Source organism: Erinaceus europaeus, chromosome 12 (genome assembly GCF_950295315.1).
Source record: "Erinaceus europaeus chromosome 12, mEriEur2.1, whole genome shotgun sequence".
Lineage (NCBI taxonomy): Eukaryota > Metazoa > Chordata > Mammalia > Eulipotyphla > Erinaceidae > Erinaceus > Erinaceus europaeus.
Genome location: NC_080173.1, coordinates 31,693,938 through 31,713,572, shown reverse-complemented (window position 1 = coordinate 31,713,572; position 19,635 = coordinate 31,693,938). Strand labels below are relative to the sequence as shown.

The 19,635-nt window shown below is 41.2% G+C and overlaps 1 protein-coding gene across 7 annotated transcripts in view; it reads right to left on the bottom strand.

Annotated features, from left to right (window-relative positions):
* CFAP20DC (CFAP20 domain containing) overlaps positions 1–19,635 on the bottom strand; it is a 307,663-nt gene that overhangs the window by 86,675 nt on the left and 201,353 nt on the right. For 6 of the 7 annotated variants that reach the window (XM_060203003.1, XM_060203000.1, XM_060203002.1 and 3 more), the window contains one exon: positions 18,313–18,516. In XM_060203003.1, the coding sequence (XP_060058986.1) occupies positions 18,313–18,516 (204 nt within the window). Of the gene's footprint in view, positions 1–18,312; positions 18,517–19,635 lie in introns of those variants that run through there. The other variant, XM_060203010.1, reaches the window with a different exon arrangement.

The window sequence follows — 19,635 nt, the reverse complement described above, 5'->3', positions numbered from 1 at the left end:
GCTGTAGTGCTTATTCCAGTGGTGGTGGTATGGGGGAGGGGGACAGCCAAATGGTGAATACTTAGGTTTTTAGATAACAAATCTTAAAAGCTCACTTCAGTTTATGGCAGGGCAAAAGGAATTCTGAAATACATTTATTTGAAATAGAAAAAATTACTTCCTTGCCATAGTTCATTTGATTTCACTTTCAACACACATCATGATATATTTAAAATACAATAGGTTTTGACACACTGCTAAATTTGGGACAAACATAAGATAACACTCTGAGAGCGAGGGAAGTTTATTTCATGGGGTGACTTTCATAATCATTAAAGACAGCAACTTGTGCATTTCAGTATTTTCTCCTGATAGCACAGATAATATACTAATGCCAGTTATCATAGATGGTTTTGACAGTGGTATAAGAACATCTGTTCATGCGATTTATTTGCAGCTTAGCACAATCAACTATTTAACAAAAAGTTTGTGAAGATTCCAAGAAAATTCATTACACCTAAAAAGACCTGAGAAGTTAATGGATCTATAGATTAGGACAAATTAAGAGCTATTAAGTATAAAGAGCCTGGAATGCCAATATACCCCATATTGGACACATAACAGCCAACAATCATCTTGTAAAATGCTGACAGGCTGCAGAGCAAAGAAATGAAACCAATCTCAGGCAGCTTTTAGGAACTTGTCCTTTTGGTGGTGCTGTTGCTATACACTAGTTCAGGAAAACAACACATACTTAAAATTAACAACAGTAGAGTATGTGGTAAAAGCTTTGCTTTTCCATGATTAAGCCACTAGAAATTTTGGTACAAGAGAGAGAAGTGAAGGCTAAATAAAAGAACAGGAGATAAGATAATCCTGCCATGTTAAAGGTAAAGACAATATTTTTATGTTGTTATGTAAAATCTAGGAAAATGGCAATAGCGTGGCAAGGTTAGTCAGGGCCATAAATAACTTGTCTGAGAACCTCGCCATATGCTGCTAATTTATTAAGTGTTTTTTTCTTCTTCTCCCAAATATTATGCTCTGCAATGTGCTATGTTGATGGATGTGATAAGAAAAAAAGAAAAAGCAAAGAAGCCAGGGAACTTATGTGCTTAAGAATAGGTTATGGGAATTCTTGAAAAAAAAAAAAAAAAAAACGATGCCTTTGGGGCATCTGTTCACAGAGGAGCTTGCACATACAGCATGTTTTTCTTGAATCTAGTTTAGTGGTGAGTATGAGAGATACTAATATTCATACTCATACTAATACTAACAATATTGATTTGTGAAGCTTTGAGGGGGCCAGTCTGAGTTTCAGTGGTTAAATTTGTTATAACAGACATGAAGAACATCTGCCCAGCTTTATGGCCCTTGGTGATTGTGAAAAGGAAAAATGTCTTAGACATTTCTTATGGTTACCCCAATGTTCCTTCAAGGAGACTAGTTGTAGGGGAGCAGGAAATTACGCTGTGAGCTTTACACTGTTAGGCACTGGGCCTGTTTCATGAATTCATTCAGTTCCCACTAAGTCAATCTGTGGAAGACGCTTTACTATTCACATTTTACTTTTTAAAGATATTAATATTTTCAAGATAAGAGAGCGAGAGAGAAATAGAGCAAAAGAGAAATATCAGAGCACTGCTCAGTTCTGGCTTATGGTGGGAAGTGGTGCCAGTGATTGAGCCTGAGATGTCTGCAAGTCTGGTACACCACTGCTGTTGTATCTCCTTGGTCATATTATTACCCTTTTAGAGGTGAACATGTCAGTTAATGGAACTGGCTGCAGATTGGCTGATAGTCAATTTTCTTTTGATCATCACATCAAACTGTGTGTCCATGAATAGCTACTGCTTCATTTCTTTATGCAAACACTAAATCTGAAGAAGAAGACATCCAGAAATCACTCCCATTTACTATTTCAGCAAAATCAATCAAATACCTAGGAATAAAGTTGACCAAAGAAGTGAAAGACTTGTATGCTGAAAACTATGAGTCGCTACTCAAGGAAATAGAAACTGATACCAAGAAATGGAAAGATATCCCATGCTCATGGATTGGAAGAATAAATATCATCAAAATTAATATTGTCCCCAGAGCCATATACAAATTTAATGCAATACCCATGAAAGTTCCACCAAGCTTCTTTAAGAGAATAGAACAAACACTACAATCATTTATCTGGAATCTGAAAACACCTAGAATTGCCAAAACCATCTTGAGGAAAAGAAACAGAAATGGAGGCATCACACTCCCAGACCTTAAACTATATTATAAAGCCATCATCATCAAAACAGCATGGTACTGGAACAAAAATAGGCACACAGACCAGTGGAACAGAATTGAAAGCCCAGAAATAAATCCCCACACCTATGGACATCTAATCTTTGATAAGGGGGCCCAAAGGATTAAATGGAAAAAGGAGGCTCTCTTCAATAAATGGTGCTGGGAAAACTGGGTTGAAACTTGCAGAAGAATGAAATTGAACCACTTTATCTCACCAGAAACAAAAATCAACTCCAAATGGATCAAAGACCTAGATGTCAGACCAGAAACAATCATATACTTAGAGGAAAACATTGGTAAAACACTTTCCCACCTACACCTCAAGGACATCTTTGATGAATCAAACCCAATTGCAAGGAAGACTAAAGCAGAAACAAACCAATGGGACTACATCAAATTGAAAAGCTTCTGCACATTCAAAGAAACTATTAAACAAACAGAGAGACCCCTCACAGAATGGGAGAAGATCTTCACATGCCAGATCAGACAAGAAACTAATCACCAAAATATATAAAGAGCTCAGCAAACTTAGCACCAAAAAAGCAAATGACCCCATCCAAAAATGGGCAGAGGATATGAACAAAACATTCACCTCAGAGGAGACCCAAAAGGCTAACAAACATATGAAAAACTGCTCTAGGTCACTGATTGTCAGAGAAATGCAAATTAAGACAACACGAAGATACCACCTCACTCCTGTAAGAATGGCATACATCAAAAAGGACAGCAGCAACAAATGCTAGAGAGGATGTGGGGACAGAGGAACCCTTTTACATTGCTGGTGGGAATGTAAATTGGTACAGCCTCTGTGGAGAGCAGTCTGGAAAACTCTCAGAAGGCTAGACATGGACCTTCCATATGATCCAGTAATTCCTCTCCTGGGGTTATACCCCAAGGACTCCATAACACCCAACCAAAAAGAGGTGTGTACTCCTATGTTCATAGCAGCACAATTCATAATAGCTACAACCTGGAAGCAACCCAGATGCCCAACAACAGATGAGTGGCTGAGAAAGCTGTGGTATATATACACAATGGAATAGTATGCAGCTATCAAGAACAATGAACCCACCTTCTCTGACCCATCTTGGACAGAGCTAGAAGGAATTATGTTAAGTGAACTAAGTCAGAAAGATAAAGATGAGTATGGGATGATCCCACTCATCAACAGAAGTTGAGTAAGAAGATCTGAAAGGGAAACTAAAAGCAGGACCTGATCAAATTGTAAGTAGGGCACCAAAGTAAAAACCCAGTGGTGAGGGGTAGACATGCAGCTTCCTGGGACAGTGGGGGGTGGGAGTGGGTGGAAGGGATGGGTCACAGTCTTTTGGTGGTGGGAATGGTGTCTATGTACACTCCTAGCAAAATGTAGACATATAAATCACTAGTTAACTAATATGAGAGGGGCGAAAATCAGTTGTATGTCTCAAAGTTTCTCAAAACACAAACTGAATCTTTTTAATATATAGGCTGTGTATTTGATTTGCGGACTCTCTCAAAAGCCTAGACCAAGTAGATTAGAAGCATCCAATAGCACAGCTGGATACTGTACAGCAAACCATAACAAAAGTTAACCCAATTACCAAATAATGTGATGATAACATTAACTATCGATTGTCTTTTTGAACCCTAAGACAGCAGGAACCTCACATCTCCACTATAGTGCCCCTACTTCCCCCAGTCCTGGAACCCTTGGATAGGGCCCACTTTCCCGTATGCGTCTCCCAATCCATACCAAATAATATTGCATCCACCGATCACAACCTAACCAACGCAACGATTGCCACCTCAACATGCTTCACCTCAGACTGTGTCCAGAGACTTCACGTGTGGAATGACAACCCTTCAGCTTCATTACTCGGGTGAGACCTTTCCTTTTATAGTACACTCTAATTTCATCTCAGGTGGTTCACCTTCTAACAAAGTCCCATAACCTAGATATACACCAGTTTCTGTGAGAGAGAGCTTATGTTCACACGTATCCATAAACTACTGCAAAATATATACCTGAAAGCAGAAGTACACTAGAGTTTGCAGTGAGTACCTCCTTAACACTTCCTCTCCACTATTCCAAGCTTTGGGTTCATGATTGCTCAACAATTTGTTTGGCTTCGTATGTTAACTCTCTTTTCAATCACCAGGTTCCAGATGCCACCAGGATGCTGGCCAGGCTTCCCTGGATTGAAGACCCCACCAATGTGTCCTGGAGCTCAGCTTCCCCAGAGACCCACCCTACTAGGGAAAGAGAGAGGCAGACTGGGAGTATGGACCGACCAGTCAACGCCCATGTTCAGTGGGGAAGCAATTACAGAAGCCAGACCTTCTACCTTCTGCAACCCTCAATGACCCTGGGTCCATGCTCCCAGAGGGCTAGAGAATGGGAAAGCTATCATGGGAGGGGGTGGGTTAAGGAGATTGGGTGGTGGGAATTGTGTGGAGTTGTACCCCTCCTACCTTATGGTTTTGTTCATTAATCCTTTCTTAAATAAAAAATTTAAAAAAAAAAAAAGAACTTTCCCCACAGGAGACATGATTTTATTCTCCTGTTAATCAAAACCCCTCTTCAAAATAAAATCCACTTAAAAATCTATTATAAATAACTCCTAGTCTGCTCCTTAAGGCTACCTAGCACCGAATTTTTAAATCTCACAAGGGGTATTCCTAACAGAAATCATCCCAAATTGATTACTTGTAGCCTGGCTTCCACAGAATTTGTAAAGTGCTGTTTTTAATTGAATTTGGTTCTAACTTAGAAACTTTGAAAAATTTGTCTGTCAAAGGTCAATAGATTTCTCAGTAGGCTTGATTTATTTAGCCAGAGATGCCTACAACCAATTTGCTATGAGGAATATAGTTACATTTAATTACACTTTCAAATGACTAATTTATTATATCTAAACACTTTTGAAACAGTGCCTATTACTCTGAACTGTACAGATGCTGAGGGGAGCTGAGGAGTCAAAGCTGATGGTAAACACAATAGCTCTCGGGAAGGACTTCATTTCACTCAGCACTGGCTGCCCAGTGTCAGGCTGCAGAGTGTGAGAGCTGTCAGGTGACGATGGTGGGCCAACTGTGACCTGCCTCAAACACCTGGCTTTCAGGATAGCTCCTGGGCACCTGCCCAGAGGGAGACTTTCCTTTTATGTGGAGTGTTAATACCCACTCATCAAATCCTGATTGTGAACTGCTATCTGAATTGTGCAGGATTTATTTCAGCAAAGCAAGACTGATGTGTATTTTGAACTTGGGCTAAGGATTACTTTTATTTTAGAATAAAAGAGGAATATTTTCATAGTTGATTCATTCAACTGATGACTGCAAGGCAGAGGTGAGTGAGTGTGACTTCATGCTGGGCTCTAGGCTTCAAGGACCCTAGGGGTAAGTATCAGAAGTTGCTTGTTGATAGAACTGGTTACTAGATGGGGCTGGGTGATGGCACACTCCACTGAGTGCAAATACTACCATGAACAAAGAGCCACGTTCAAGCCTCTGGTCCCCACCTGTGGAGGGAAGCTTCATGAGCGGTGAAGCAGTACTGCAGGTATCTTTCTTTCTCCCTTTCTATCTCCCCCTTCATCTCAGTTTCTCTCTGTATCCAATAAATGAATAAATATAATGTTAAAAATTAAAAGAAAAAGGAAATGGCTACTAGCTGTGTTGAGTGTCATCTTTGAGACTAGGAAACCAGAGAAAGAAGCGAAACATCTGGTGCAGGGTGGGTGAGAGCCAGGAAGGGTAGCACGAAGCAGAAGTGCCATTTGCATTGGGCCCTGGAGAACATGAAGTGCTCTGGGTATAGAAGTGTTATAAGGGCCTGCAGGCAGAGTGGAGCGTGAGCAATGGCATGGCCTTAAAAGGGGGCCTGGCAGTACTGAGCAAGCCACGCTACAGAGCTCAAGTAATTCTGGGTGGATGCCAGGGTCAGGGCAGACAGTGACCTTGAGTTAAGCAAAAATTCATTTCAGGTTCCAATGAAGCTCACGGAGAGAGACATGCAATGGGGGACGCTGTCTGCTTAAAGAGTGCCTTCACCTGCATGCCTACAGACTTGCTGCTGCTTCTCAGAATATGGAGCTCATCTTCCTACATGATGAACTTGCACCCAGTCACAGACTCTAGCTGCATGGTAGCTTTCTTTGCAAAAGCCTCTTCAAAATCAACAGGAATGAATGAACTGCTCTCTCTTTGCCATGTTCCCACATTCTTTATTCTAGTGTCCCTTAGCACTCTGACTTGTTTTCCTCCACAAATGGTCAACAACTCAAGGCTAGGTAATGCCTTCCTGGTGTCCTCAGCAGAGCATTCTGTGCCACTCACTTATATGCCAAGTGAGTTAGTGAGAGACACAAGCTGGGTTGTGGTGAAAGTTGGGGAGATATCTGTGGTTCCTGTGGCAGGAAGAAGTCTCTCATAAGGATGCCTGGAGAAGGATGTGGAAAGTTCAATCTATATCTTTAGGGATGAGAATGTACATGGTACAAGGATGTTCACAGAGAGTTTTTAGGAAATTAAAGCTGAGATTAAAGCATGGAGTGAAAAGTGGAGAGTGGTGAGAGATGGGGCTGGAGAGGAGGAGCAGGGCTCACATCTTGGGAGACTCTGAATGCCTAGAGGCAATGGGGAGTCAAGGAGTCTTATGCAGGAGTATTAGAAGTATTAGAAATAAGCCTAATGTTCTAATTCACTAGTATTTTCTTTCTTTAAAAAATCCAGTCTTTTTCTAAAATTAGATATAAAATATAAAAAAAGGCTCTAGAGAACACTTTTTTTTCCCAAAACATCTAAAGGATGCTGGGGTAATTGGCAGAGTACAGTGAATATGGCAATTGATGGATTTAATGCTGGATGCAACAAAGCTGCTCACGAAGTCCCTTTGGAAAGGATTTCCCATCACCAATTTAAAAGGAGAGAAGATCAGCTATGAGCACCGGATGGATCACTAGTATGAACAATAAAGATAATGACAACTAACCTTAACTTATTAAACAGTGATGTCTTAGATACAGTGGCAGGTGCTTCACAAGGTCACAGCTTGGGTGTGAGCCTCAACAACTTGGCTGCAGAACAGATGCTCTGAACCATCAGGCTGTGGTGCTCAGGCTGGTGTGGTAATGAGGACTTCGGAGGCTAGGGGAGAGATTTTCAGGAAGGATAAAGTGCTAAAGCTATGGGATCCAGGAAAGAAGGTTAACAGGTAAAAAGGAGAAAGAATCCTGAGAATTTGCAGGCAAACCAGGTATTAGAAGCCTGGAGTGGGATAAATGGAGATATCTTCCCAATTTCAGCTATGAGTGACAGTGTCATTCACTGAGACACTAGAAAAACAGGATGTCATTGGGGAAAACTATGTGTTCTTTGATTTCTTCATTTTCACTGTACAAGTTCTAGAGAAAAGGGTATGGGCTTTCACAAAGACTGAAATAGCTCTGGTAAATTTCTCTATTTATACTCTTGTAAGCAATATGATACAGAATTTATTAAGGAATACAATTTTCCATTTGGTGATAGTTCCAATAGATGGAATTTGTTGCAATAATAAACATCTTATGAATACTCAAAGTAGGCTATTCAATTATTTTCTCAGTCTGAGAAATAGAATGTTTTCAATTTCTCATTTGGCCAAATAGAGGGTTATTAAGTTCATTACCAATGGTGTTATTTTGGGCTGTATACTTTCAGAGCAGAGTAATTGTCATGCACAAGACTTCAGTCCTTGCCGAACAGGACAGTGAAGAGAACACGGTATCCAGGGTAACCAAGAGTTCAGTCTTTTTGGTCCATAAATAATCATTCCTCAGCTTGCCCTTTTGTAACACTGGTCTCCTAGTGACAGAATGAGCTCTTTCAGGAGGTCACCATTCTCTTTCTTACATGCAGTTTAAATGATTGCTAAGGAATATTTTAGAAGGGCAATGTTTCAGTTTCACCGAAAATTGCATTGGAAAAAGCCTACATTCTTTGCTCTGGATGCCTAAGAATAGTCAGAAACCAGCACATGGGGTATTTCTGCATTAAGGCTGCCTGAGGCCTTGCATGGCTATGCATACTTGATATCATCAGTGTTAATGTAGGCACAGCCAGGCCAGGGGAACTTGAAAGGCAAGTTAAGAACACCAATGAAAAAAAAGAAAAATTGCCATGACCCCCACCCCCCCACTCTCCACCCAAGTTCCTCAGAGATCATTTGAATCCCTTTCCCATGAAGACTTTTTGTGGTTCTCTCCAGGATAGAAATATCATATTTTTTGGGGGGGATCCAAACAATCCTTTGGTGGTGGGATTGGTGTTGATGTACACATCTATTAACTTGTAGCCTCATAAATCACTATGTAATTAATATGAGAGGGGAAAAACTGATTGAATGTCTTAAACCTTTTAATTCATAGGTTGAGTATATGTTCCTTCAATCTAAGCACTTAAGACTTCAAATGTATAATCAGACTTAATTTTAACAGTGGTCTCAAATTGTTATTACATTTCTAGTAATGACTTGTTCTTTGAAATGTTGACTTTTCTAAAAGTTTAGACCAGGGAGAACAGAAGCAACAGGTGGCATTACTTTATAAAACACAGCTATATATAAATAATGCCAAAGGATACAAATTATGATGATATCCTGTATGATAAAACAAATCTCAACAATGGGATTTTCAAAGTTAACCCAATTTCCAAATACTTTGATTACAGCAATAACTATCTATTGCCTTCTTAAACCCTAAGACAGCAGGAACCTCCCGCTTCCTCTATAGAGCCTCTATTTCCGCCAGTCCTGGAACCTCTAGGGTGGGGCTCACCTTCCCACATACTTTTCTCAATTCATACCAAATGATACTGCATCTGATGATCTCAACCTAATCAATGTATCACTTCAGCATGCTTCACTTCAGACTGTGTCCAGAAAGGTCAGGTGTGGAATGTCAAACCATCATCATCATTGCTCAGGTGAGACCTCTCCTTTCTCATTGGATTCTCTAATACCATTTTGGGTGGTTCAATTTCTAACAAAGCCCCAAAACCTAGATATAGACCAGGTCCCATAAGGTAGGGCATATTTACACATCTATCCATAAATTAGGGCAAAGTATATATCTTAAAGCAAAAGTGCACAATAGTCTGCCATGTGTCAATATATGCAGCAAGCAAGTAGAAAGACCTAAAAAGACACCATCAAGTGCGCAATGAAACAGTTTCTACTTAGAATTAGATACCCTCCTCACCTACTTCCTATTACACTTATCTCACTTACTCCAAAGCTAACCTTATCAAAGCAAGGACTGCAAAAGCTGAATAAGGGAAAGAGACTGGCATACTTTAATGACTTCTAGTCACTATCAGGCCACCCCATCAGCTGGGGCCCTAGTTGGGGAGTCCTGAGACTTCCAAACAGACATGATGGGCCTAGACCTCAAATAGATCCCTCTCTCCATTGTTACTGGTCATCTCCATCAGGAACAACACAGTAGACCCCACTGTGGGCCTCCATAGGACTTTGCCCTCAACTTTGGATCAACAATGGTAGAGCACGTTCCATCCTCTGAAGGGAGGCTGGACAACATATGCAACATACTCGATGCTACACCTGAGGTAGATGGGTCCTAATATTGGGTAAGCTTGGAATGTTCCTACTGATGACAACAGAATGTGAGGTCAGACCTACAGGGATGCAGGTTACATAGGCTCCTATGCTGAAAATGGGTCCCAGATCAAATCAATGGGTTCACAGTCAACAATATTTATATACCTTCCCCATATTTGGGAGCTATTCTAGCCCTTTTTCCAGTCATGACATCATTTTACCAGACAATAACTTGGATCCACCTACATATCAGATGTGAGGCTCAGAAAAAAAAAAAAAAAACCCAACTAGTATAGTCATGGGCCTTTTGGAATATACCTAAAATAGGCCCACTAGCTATAAAAAAATGTAGACCCCCCCCCCCAACTCTTCATCTGCACTATTCCAGCCTAATTTAGGTTCATAATTAGTCAACAATTTGTTTGGCTTTATATGTTAACTCTTTTTTCAGTCACCAGTTTCCAGATGCTAACATGATGTCAACCAGACTTTCCTGGACAAACAACCCCACCAATGTGCCCTGGAGCCCAGCTTCCCCAGAGCTCTGCCTCACTATGGAAAGAGAGAGGCAGGCTGGGAGTATGGATTGACCTGTCAATGCCCATGCTCAATGGGGAAGCAACTACAGAAGCCAGACCTTCCACCTTCTGCACCCCATGATGACCCTGGGACCATACTCCCAGAGGGATAAAGAATAGGAAAGCTATCAGGGGAGGGGATGGATGGGATATGGAGTTCTGGTGGTGGGAATTGTACCCCTCTTATTCTATTGTGTTCTGTGTTTCCATTTTATAAAGAAAAATAAAAAAAATAAATTTCATATTGGTAGCACTCATCTGATAGCTAAGTCATACTATATATATGAATTAGAAATGGAGCTCTGGTGGTGGGAATTGTGTGGAGTTGTACCCCTCTTATCCTATGGTTTTTTTCAATGTTTCCTTTGTATAATAAAAAAAAGTGGTTGTTTTTTTTTGTAGGATAATTGGCATGTCTGTGAAAGGGTGAATAAAAGGGGTGGTCAGTGTGACACCTAAAAAGAGTCCTATAATCCACTCATGGGCTGGCAGAGGACAAACAAACAAAGAATGGAAAATCTTTGGCTTCATTATTTCTGAACTCACCCTCCCCCCACCACAGAATCAGCCCCACTGGCTGGCCAGTTGCTCCTAGCAGACTTCCTGCAGAGCTATTTTCTTTACCAAGATTCCTGGCACAGCAGGGGTATCATTCCAAGCCTTTCCCTTTTCTTTTCTCTCTCTCTCTCTCTCTCTTTTTAGGTGGCTGGAACTCTATTTGAGTGACAAAATACCTTCCCAATCAGAGACTCAGCCCTGCCTGGGAAAGACTACCTGGAGGTTATTTTTTTTATTATTATTATTTTAATACTTCTTATAATTGGTGTCTTTGCTCAGGCTGCGTGCAGCCAGTCTGGAGTGATCCAACCTCTATTACTCTATTTAATTTTATTATTACTATTATTATATACGTGTGTCCCTTTTCCTTCCTCTTCAGGTTGACCAAAATTAACTGCTGTTGTCTTTAACATTGGTAAGTGACTGGGTGTCCTATCCATTGTGAGAGGAACTTGTTTCTCTCTCAATCTTCCCTCCTCCCATCTTTTTCTCTCCCACTAATTAAAAAAAAACAAAACTCCTTTCACTACTCTTTTTTTCTTCTCTTTCTTCTTTTACTTTCTGAACTCATTGACACTCATTTGTGAATTATTTTGTGGAAGAGATCTGACTCTGTGAACTCTATGTGTGTGTGTCTTTTCTACTTTCCTTTTCCCTCTTGTTATCCCTAGAACTTATAGTGGACAGTAGATTTTCATAACTATCTACTCTTGCTTTCCCTTTTTCCTTTCTCTTTCTTTTGGTTTTGTTTGCTATTTTTTTCTTGGACTGGAGGTGTTGTTTGGTTAACTAGTATTGGTTGAACTGAATCAATCCTTGCTTCAGTTGCTATTGTTGTAATTTCTGAGGTTTGGGACTGCATTTGTGAAAAGTCTGTAGTACAGTGTGGCTAGTACTCAAAACACAACAACAGAAGAATACAAACCACATCAATAAAAACATGGCTAAACCAAGAGCAAATAAAACTGCCAGCACAATCAGGACAGGAGCCCAGAAGAAACTCCAAATCAGTCAGAAGTAACCATAGATACGAAAAGTATGCAAGCAATAGTAAACCTAATAATCACAGAAATGAAGACAACTATGGTGGAAAGGGCTATCAGAATGAGGGAAACAAAAGATGAGACCTTCAAGGAAAATACTAGCTACCTCAAAGTAATTAGAAAACAAAGCTGAACTAGCAGAGCTAAAAGGTCAATTAGCAGAACAAGCTAATACTATAATTGAACTGAAAAAATAAGTTAAGGCAAGGGAAAGCAGACTAACAGAGGGAGAAAACAGAATTAGCCAGATAGAAGATGAGCTAGAGAAAACTAAGAAAGAGGTAAAAGAGCTCAAAAAGAGATTGAGAGACACTGATAACAACAACAGAGACATATGGGATAATCTCAAAAGAAGTAACATTCATATAATTGGTCTACCAGAGGAAGAAAGAGAGGAAGGGGAAGTAAACATCCTAGAGGAAATAGAAGAAAACTTCCCAGTCCTAAACAACAGAAAGGAAGAAGTCCAGAAAGAAGCCCAGAAAGTCCCAAAGAGATTCAACCCGGACCTGAAGACATCAAGACACACTGTTACAATGAAAAGAAGTAAGGATAAAGAAAGGATCCTAAGGGCTGCCAGAGAAAAACAAAAAGTCACATACAGGGGAAAACCCATAAGACTATCAGCAGATTTCTCCACTCAAACTCTAAAAGCCAGAAGAGAATGGCAAGATATATATTGTGTATAACTAAAATATGCCTACTAGCTACTTACAAAATGGAGACCCCCCCCCATTTCTTCATCTGCACTACTCCAGCCTTTAAGTTCATGATTAGTCAACAACTTGTTTGGCTTTATATGTTAACTCTTTTTAGCCACCAGGTTCCAGATGTTAGCATGATACCAACAAGACTTCCCTGGACAGGCAACCCCACCAATGTGTCCTGGAGTCCTGCTTCACCAGAGCCCCACCCCACTAGGGAAAGAGAGAGACGGGATGGGAGTTTGGATCGATCTGTCAATACCCATGTTCAGTGGGGAAGCAATTACAGAAGCCAGACCTTCCACCTTCTGCACCCCATAATGACCCTGGGTCCATACTCCCAGAGGAATAAAAAATAGGAAAGCTATCATGGGAGGGCATGGGATAAGGAGTTCTGGTGGTGGGAATTGTGTGGAGTTGTACCCGTCTTATCCTATGGTTTTGTCAATGTTTACTATTTATAAATTAAAAATAAATAAATAAATAAAGAATTGTGGTCCTATGGACCAAGTGTATTGCCTTAAGAATAACAGATGTTACCCTAAGACAACAGGAACCTCACATTTCCACTATACAGCCTATATTTCCACCAGTCCTGGAACCTTAGGGTGGGGCCCACTTTTCTGCATGCTGCTCTCAATTCAAATCAAATAATATTGCATCCATGGATCACAACCTAATCAACACAACGAGTGCCACCCCAGCATGCTTCACTTCAGACTGTGAACAGAGACTTCAGGTGTGGAATGACAACCCTTCAGCTTCATCACTCGGGTGAGACCTTACCTTTCATAGTATTCTCTAATTCCATTCCAGATGTTCCACTCCCCAATAAAGTCCCCAAACCTAGATATAGTCCAGGTCCCCTGAGATAGAACATAGGTTCACCCGTGCCCATAAACTAGGGGAAAAATATATACCTGAAAGCAGAAGTACACAAGAGCATGCAGGGAATACCCCCAATACTTCATCTGCACTATTAGTCTTTAGGTCCATGATTGTTCAACAATTTGTTTGGCTTTGTATGTTAACTCTCTTTTCAGCCACCAGGTTCCGGATGCTGACCAGACCTCCCTGGACAGACGACCCCATCAATGTGTACTGGAGTGCCACTTCCACAGAGCCCCACCCTACTAGGGAAAGAGCGAGACAGACTGGGAGTATGGATCAACCAGTCAAGGCTCATGTTCAGCGGGGAAGCAATTACAGAAGCCAGACCTTCCACCCTCTGCAACCCACAACGACCCTGGATCCCTACTCTCAGAGAGATAGAGAATGGGAAGGCTATCAGGGGAGGGGGTGGGATGTGGAGATTGGGTTATGGGAATTGTGCGGAATTGTACCCCTCTTATTCTATGGTTTTGTTAATGTCTCCTTTCTTAAATAAATTTAAAAAAAGAAAAAAAAGAATAATAGATGTTGGGGTTCAGGCAGTAGCACGGCGGGTTAAGCGCAAGTGGCACAAAGCGCAAAGACCAGTGTAAGGATCCCAGTTCAAGCCCTGGCTCCCCAACTGCAGGTGAGTCGCTTCACAGGCGGTGAAGCAGGTCTGCCAGTGTCTATCTTTCTCTCCCCCTCTTTCTTCCCCTCCTCTCTCCATTTCTCTCTGTCCTATCCAACAATGATGATATTAACACCAAAAACAGTAACTACAACAACAATAAAAAAACAAGGACAACAAAAGGGAAAATAAATAATAAAATTTTTTTTTAAAGAATTATAGATGTTAATAAAGTGTTTTTAAAATTAAAAAAAAAAGTTATCACATTATTGTGACCAGGAGCTCAGATCTGATTTTACTTAAAGTCTCTGTTTTTTCATCTGGAAATGGAAACTCAATTGTATTCACTACTCAAGGGAGATGGATCAGATGTGTACCCAATAGATGCATGGAAGGTGGCGGGCAGAACCTTATGGAGCAGAGGTAGATTGCATCCTAGGCTACAGCTACAGCTGAGGAAATTATCTTGATTTGTAGATACTGAGCATGGGGCATCAGCAGAGGGGAGAATGTGCAATGGGGTGGGGGGAGGTCAGAGACCACACTGCAGTCTGAAAAAGGCAAAATCTGGTGGTGGGCAGTCATGTACTTGGTTAAGTGCACATGTTACATGAACAAGGACCTGGGTTCAAGTTCTTGGTTCCCACCTGCAAGAGGAAAATTTCATGAGCTGTGAAGCAGTGCTGCCAAGTGTCTTTCTCTCCCTCTCTATCCTCATTCCCTTTCAATTTCTCTAAGTCCTATCAAATGCAACACATAAATAACAAATATATATATGACATCTCCATGTGGCCTGGCAGGTGGCACAATGGTTAAATTGTTGAATTTAGGGTCCTGAGTTCAATAATTTCAATCCTCTGCATGGCATATGTCAGAGTGATGCTCTGGTCTCCCCCTCCCCGTGTTAATAAATAAATATTTTTAAATGGTAGCTATTATTTTTGGATAGAGGTAGAGAGAAATTAACAGGGAAGGGGGAGATAGGGAGTGGAAGAGGGAGAGGGAGAGAAAGAGAGACCTGCAGCACTGTGCATTGCTTGTGAAGCTTCCCCCTTGCAGGTAGTGACCAGGTCCTTGCATACTATAACATGTGCATTCTGCTGGGTGTGCCACAGCCTAGCCTTTCAATGACCATTATTATAGTAGTGATTTTACTATTTTGCTTCATGACTTTCCTTCTGCTGTGCAAGACTGCTTAGTCAATGTTTCTGCTTTGTCTTTCTAACTGAGTTAGGAGATCTCTGAGGAGAATATTGTGGAGGAAGGGCTTAATCACATCACTGGAGTTTGTGCTGGGCTCTGTGACTGACCAAGTGAGGCTTTGGTGTCTTCACCTGAAAACAGGAAGACTCTCACAGACTCCAGTTCTTTTACAGCCCATGGTGAGGATGATGGGTCATATCTAAATGTTCAACTGCACAAATGAAAAACAGCATCTGTAGTACCCAGAGAGGCACTGTACACCAGTGAACATCTGGTGACATCTTAACAGGGTTCCTGCCTGCCATCACATCTGGGAAAAATCCCAGTATATCTATGTCTTTTTTTTTTTTGTTTGTTTGTTGATTCATTTAACAAATATTTATTTAAAAACCTTGAAGGGGCTGGGTGGTTGTGTACCTGGCACAGAGCACATGTCACAGTGTGCAAGGACCCATGTTCAAGCTGTTAGTTCCCACCTACAGCGGGGGAACTTTTGAGAGTAGTGAAACAGTTCTGCAGGTCTATCTCTCCTCCCTCTCAATTTCTATCTCTATCCAATAAATAAAATATAAAAATCTTGAGCTTCCTCTTCATGTGGGAGCTTGTGCTAGGAGCTGGGGATCCAGTGGAGTTTACAATAAAACTAACTCTTTTCTTTCAATGTCTGTTTTTGCCTCTCATCATAGAGTTGACATACATCATCTGTAAGTAAGATGATCTAAGAAAAGACAGTGCTTTGAAAAACTTTGAGAAATACAATTGATTTTCCCCCTCTCATATTAATTAACTACTGATTTATATGTCTACATTTTGCTAGGAGTGTACATAAACACCATTCCCACCACCAAAGGACTGTGACCCATCCCTCCCACCCACTCCCACCCCCCACTGTCCCAGGAAGCTGCATGTCTACCCCTCACCACTGGGTTTTTACTTTGGTGCCCTACTTACAATTTGGTCAGGTCCTGCTTTTAGTTTCCCTTTCAGATCTTCTTACTCAACTTCTGTTGATGAGTGGGATCATCCCATACTCATCTTTATCTTTCTGACTTAGCTCACTTAACATAATTCCTTCTAGCTCTGTCCAAGATGGGTCAGAGAAGGTGGGTTCATTGTTCTTGATAGCTGCATACTATTCCATTGTGTATATACCACAGCTTTCTCAGTCACTCATCTGTTGTTGGGCACCTGGGTTGCTTCCAGGTTTTAGCTTTTATGAATTGTGCTGCTATGAACATAGGAATACATACCTCTTTTTGGTTGGGTGTTATGGAGTCCTTGGGGTATAACCCCAGGAGAGGAATTACTGGATCATATGGAAGGTCCATGTCTAGCCTTCTGAGAGTTTTCCAGACTGCTCTCCACAGAGGCTGTACCAATTTACATTCCCACCAGCAATGTAAAAGGGTTCCTCTGTCCCCACATCCTCTCTAGCATTTGTTGCTGCTGTCCTTTTTGATGTATGCCATTCTTACAGGAGTGAGGTGGTATCTTCATGTTGTCTTAATTTGCATTTCTCTGGCAATCAGTGACCTAGAGCAGTTTTTCATATGTTTGTTAGCCTTTTGGATCTCCTCTGTAGTGAATGTTTTGTTCATATCCTCTGCCCATTTTTGGATGGGGCATGCGGACTCTCTCAAAAGCCTAGACCAAGTAGATTAGAAGCATCCAATAGCACAGCTATATACAAGATACTGGATACTGTACAGCAAACCATAACAAAAGGACTTTTCAAAGTTAACCCAATTACCAAATAATGTGATGATAACATTAGCTATCGATTATCTTTTTGAACCCTAAGACAGCAGGAACCTCACATCTCCACTATAGAGCCCCTACTTCCCCCAGTCCTGGAACCCTTGGATAGGGCCCACTTTCCCATATGCCTCTCCCAATCCATACCAAATAATATTGCCTCCGCCGATCACAACCTAACCAACGCAACGATTGCCACCTCAACATGCTTCACCTCAGACTGTGTCCAGAGACTTCAGGTGTGGAATGACAACCCTTCAGCTTCATTACTCGGGTGAGACCTTTCCTTTTATAGTACACTCTAATTTCATCTCAGGTGGTTCACCTTCTAACAAAGTCCCAAAACCTAGATATACACCAGTTTCTCTGAGAGAGAGAGCTTATGTTCACACATATCCATAAACTACTGCAAAATATATACCTGAAAGCAGAAGTACACTAGAGTTTGCATTGAGTACCTCCCTAACACTTCCTCTCCATTATTCCAAGCTTTGGGTCCATGATTGTTCAACAATTTGTTTGGCTTCGTATGTTAACTCTCTTTTCAATCACCAGGTTCCAGATGCCATCAGGATGCTAGCCAGGCTTCCCTGGATTAAAGACCCCACCAATATGTCCTGGAGCTCAGCTTCCCCAGAGACACACCCTACTAGGGAAAGAGAGAGGCAGACTGGAAGTATGGACTGACCAGTCAACGCCCATGTTCAGCGGGGAAGCAATTACAGAAGCCAGACCTTCTACCTTCTGCAACCCTCAATGACCCTGGGTCCATGCTCCCAGAGGGATAGAGAATGGGAAAGCTATCAGGGGAGGTGGTGGGATATGGAGATTGGGTGGTGGGAATTGTGTGGAGTTGTACCCCTCCTACCCTATGGTTTTGTTAATTAATCCTTTTTTAAATAAAAGAAAATTTTAAAAAAAGAAAAGACAGTGCATTTCAGCTTAACAAGACAATGTTTCCAAACTGAGACAGACCTGGAAGACTAGTTCAGAATGGGCTCTTGAGTATTTCTCATAGACATTGCTTTCATGTGATTCGTTTTTCCCAGGCAAGGCTGGGCTTTGCTATAAAGAAACTTGACCCTTCTTGAGGCAGTAAACAAAGGTGCAGAGCCAGGGGACTCACGGGTGGCAGGCAGGAGTTCCAGGTGGTTGTGTCATCACTGCTTGTGCTGATGCTGACATTACAGTTGTCAACCTGGGATGCACTCAGGCCATGGGAAGCACCTGTGTCCTCCAGGTCTTCATTCTGTTGTCGTCGCAGGCTTGCCAGCATTTGCAACTCAGATTCACTCATTTGGCTGGGCTGATAGTTTCTCCAGTCATATGCCTGACCAAGATAGAATAAAGCAATAGAGAGAAGGTTTACTTGGCCTTTCTTAAATTTATAGTTTACCGAGAAATTGCACTTCATAACATAATCCCCTGCAATTGCTCCCCTTCAAGAGAAACCCGAATATTTTAAAATGTCTTTATATGATGCCTACGCTGTCTTTCCTTCTGCTCTTGTTTTTGATATTGAAGCATTAGTGCCCTTTGCTAAGGTTCCCCAAAGCATCACACTCATGTCTGTCTTCAGTTATGCACACGTGCTCGCTAGTTTTTTTTTTTTTTTGCATTCTTCAAGTACCAAATCATGTTTCAATGCCCTTGGGAAAACTTTTTTTTCATATTTTCTTTTCCTCCCACCTCCTTTCTTTCCTTCTGGCCTCTGTGACTGGCCAGGTGAGGCTCTGGTGTCTTCACCTGAAAACAGGAAGACGCTCACAGACTCCAGTTCTTTTACAGCCCATGGTGAGGATGATGGGCCATATCTAAAGTTCTTCAACTGCACATATGGGAAATGGCATCTATAATACCTAGAGAGGCACTGTACACCAGTGACATCTGGTGACATCTACACAGGGTTCCTGCCTGCCATCACATATCTAAAATTTCTTTCCCTCTCTTCTCGCTCTCTTTTTTCCTAAGTATAGAAATATATATATGTATATATATACATACATATATATATACATACACACACACACACACACACACACATATATATATATATATATAGATAGATAGATAGATAGATAGATATAGATACATGGAGAGAGAGAGAGAGGGAGACACCACAGCATCAAAGTTTCCTTTACTGCAGTAGGAATCAGGCTCAAATCTAGGCAGCACACATGGCAAACTAGCACACTATCCAAGTGAGCTATTTTATTGACCCTTTTGGGAAGACTTTTTGACAAACACAAACTTGCTCAGCTCCTCTGTTATGTGCTTTCACACAGTCTAAAATGTTGTTGTTATTGTTCTTGTTCTTCTTCAAGCATTTATTACAATTGTTGTTATATAACTGTTTTGAGACCCTAAAAGAAGAATATGAGTTCTACAAAGTCAAACATAACTATCTTACATCACTGCATTTGCTATATCTGGTGTATGATGGTTGACT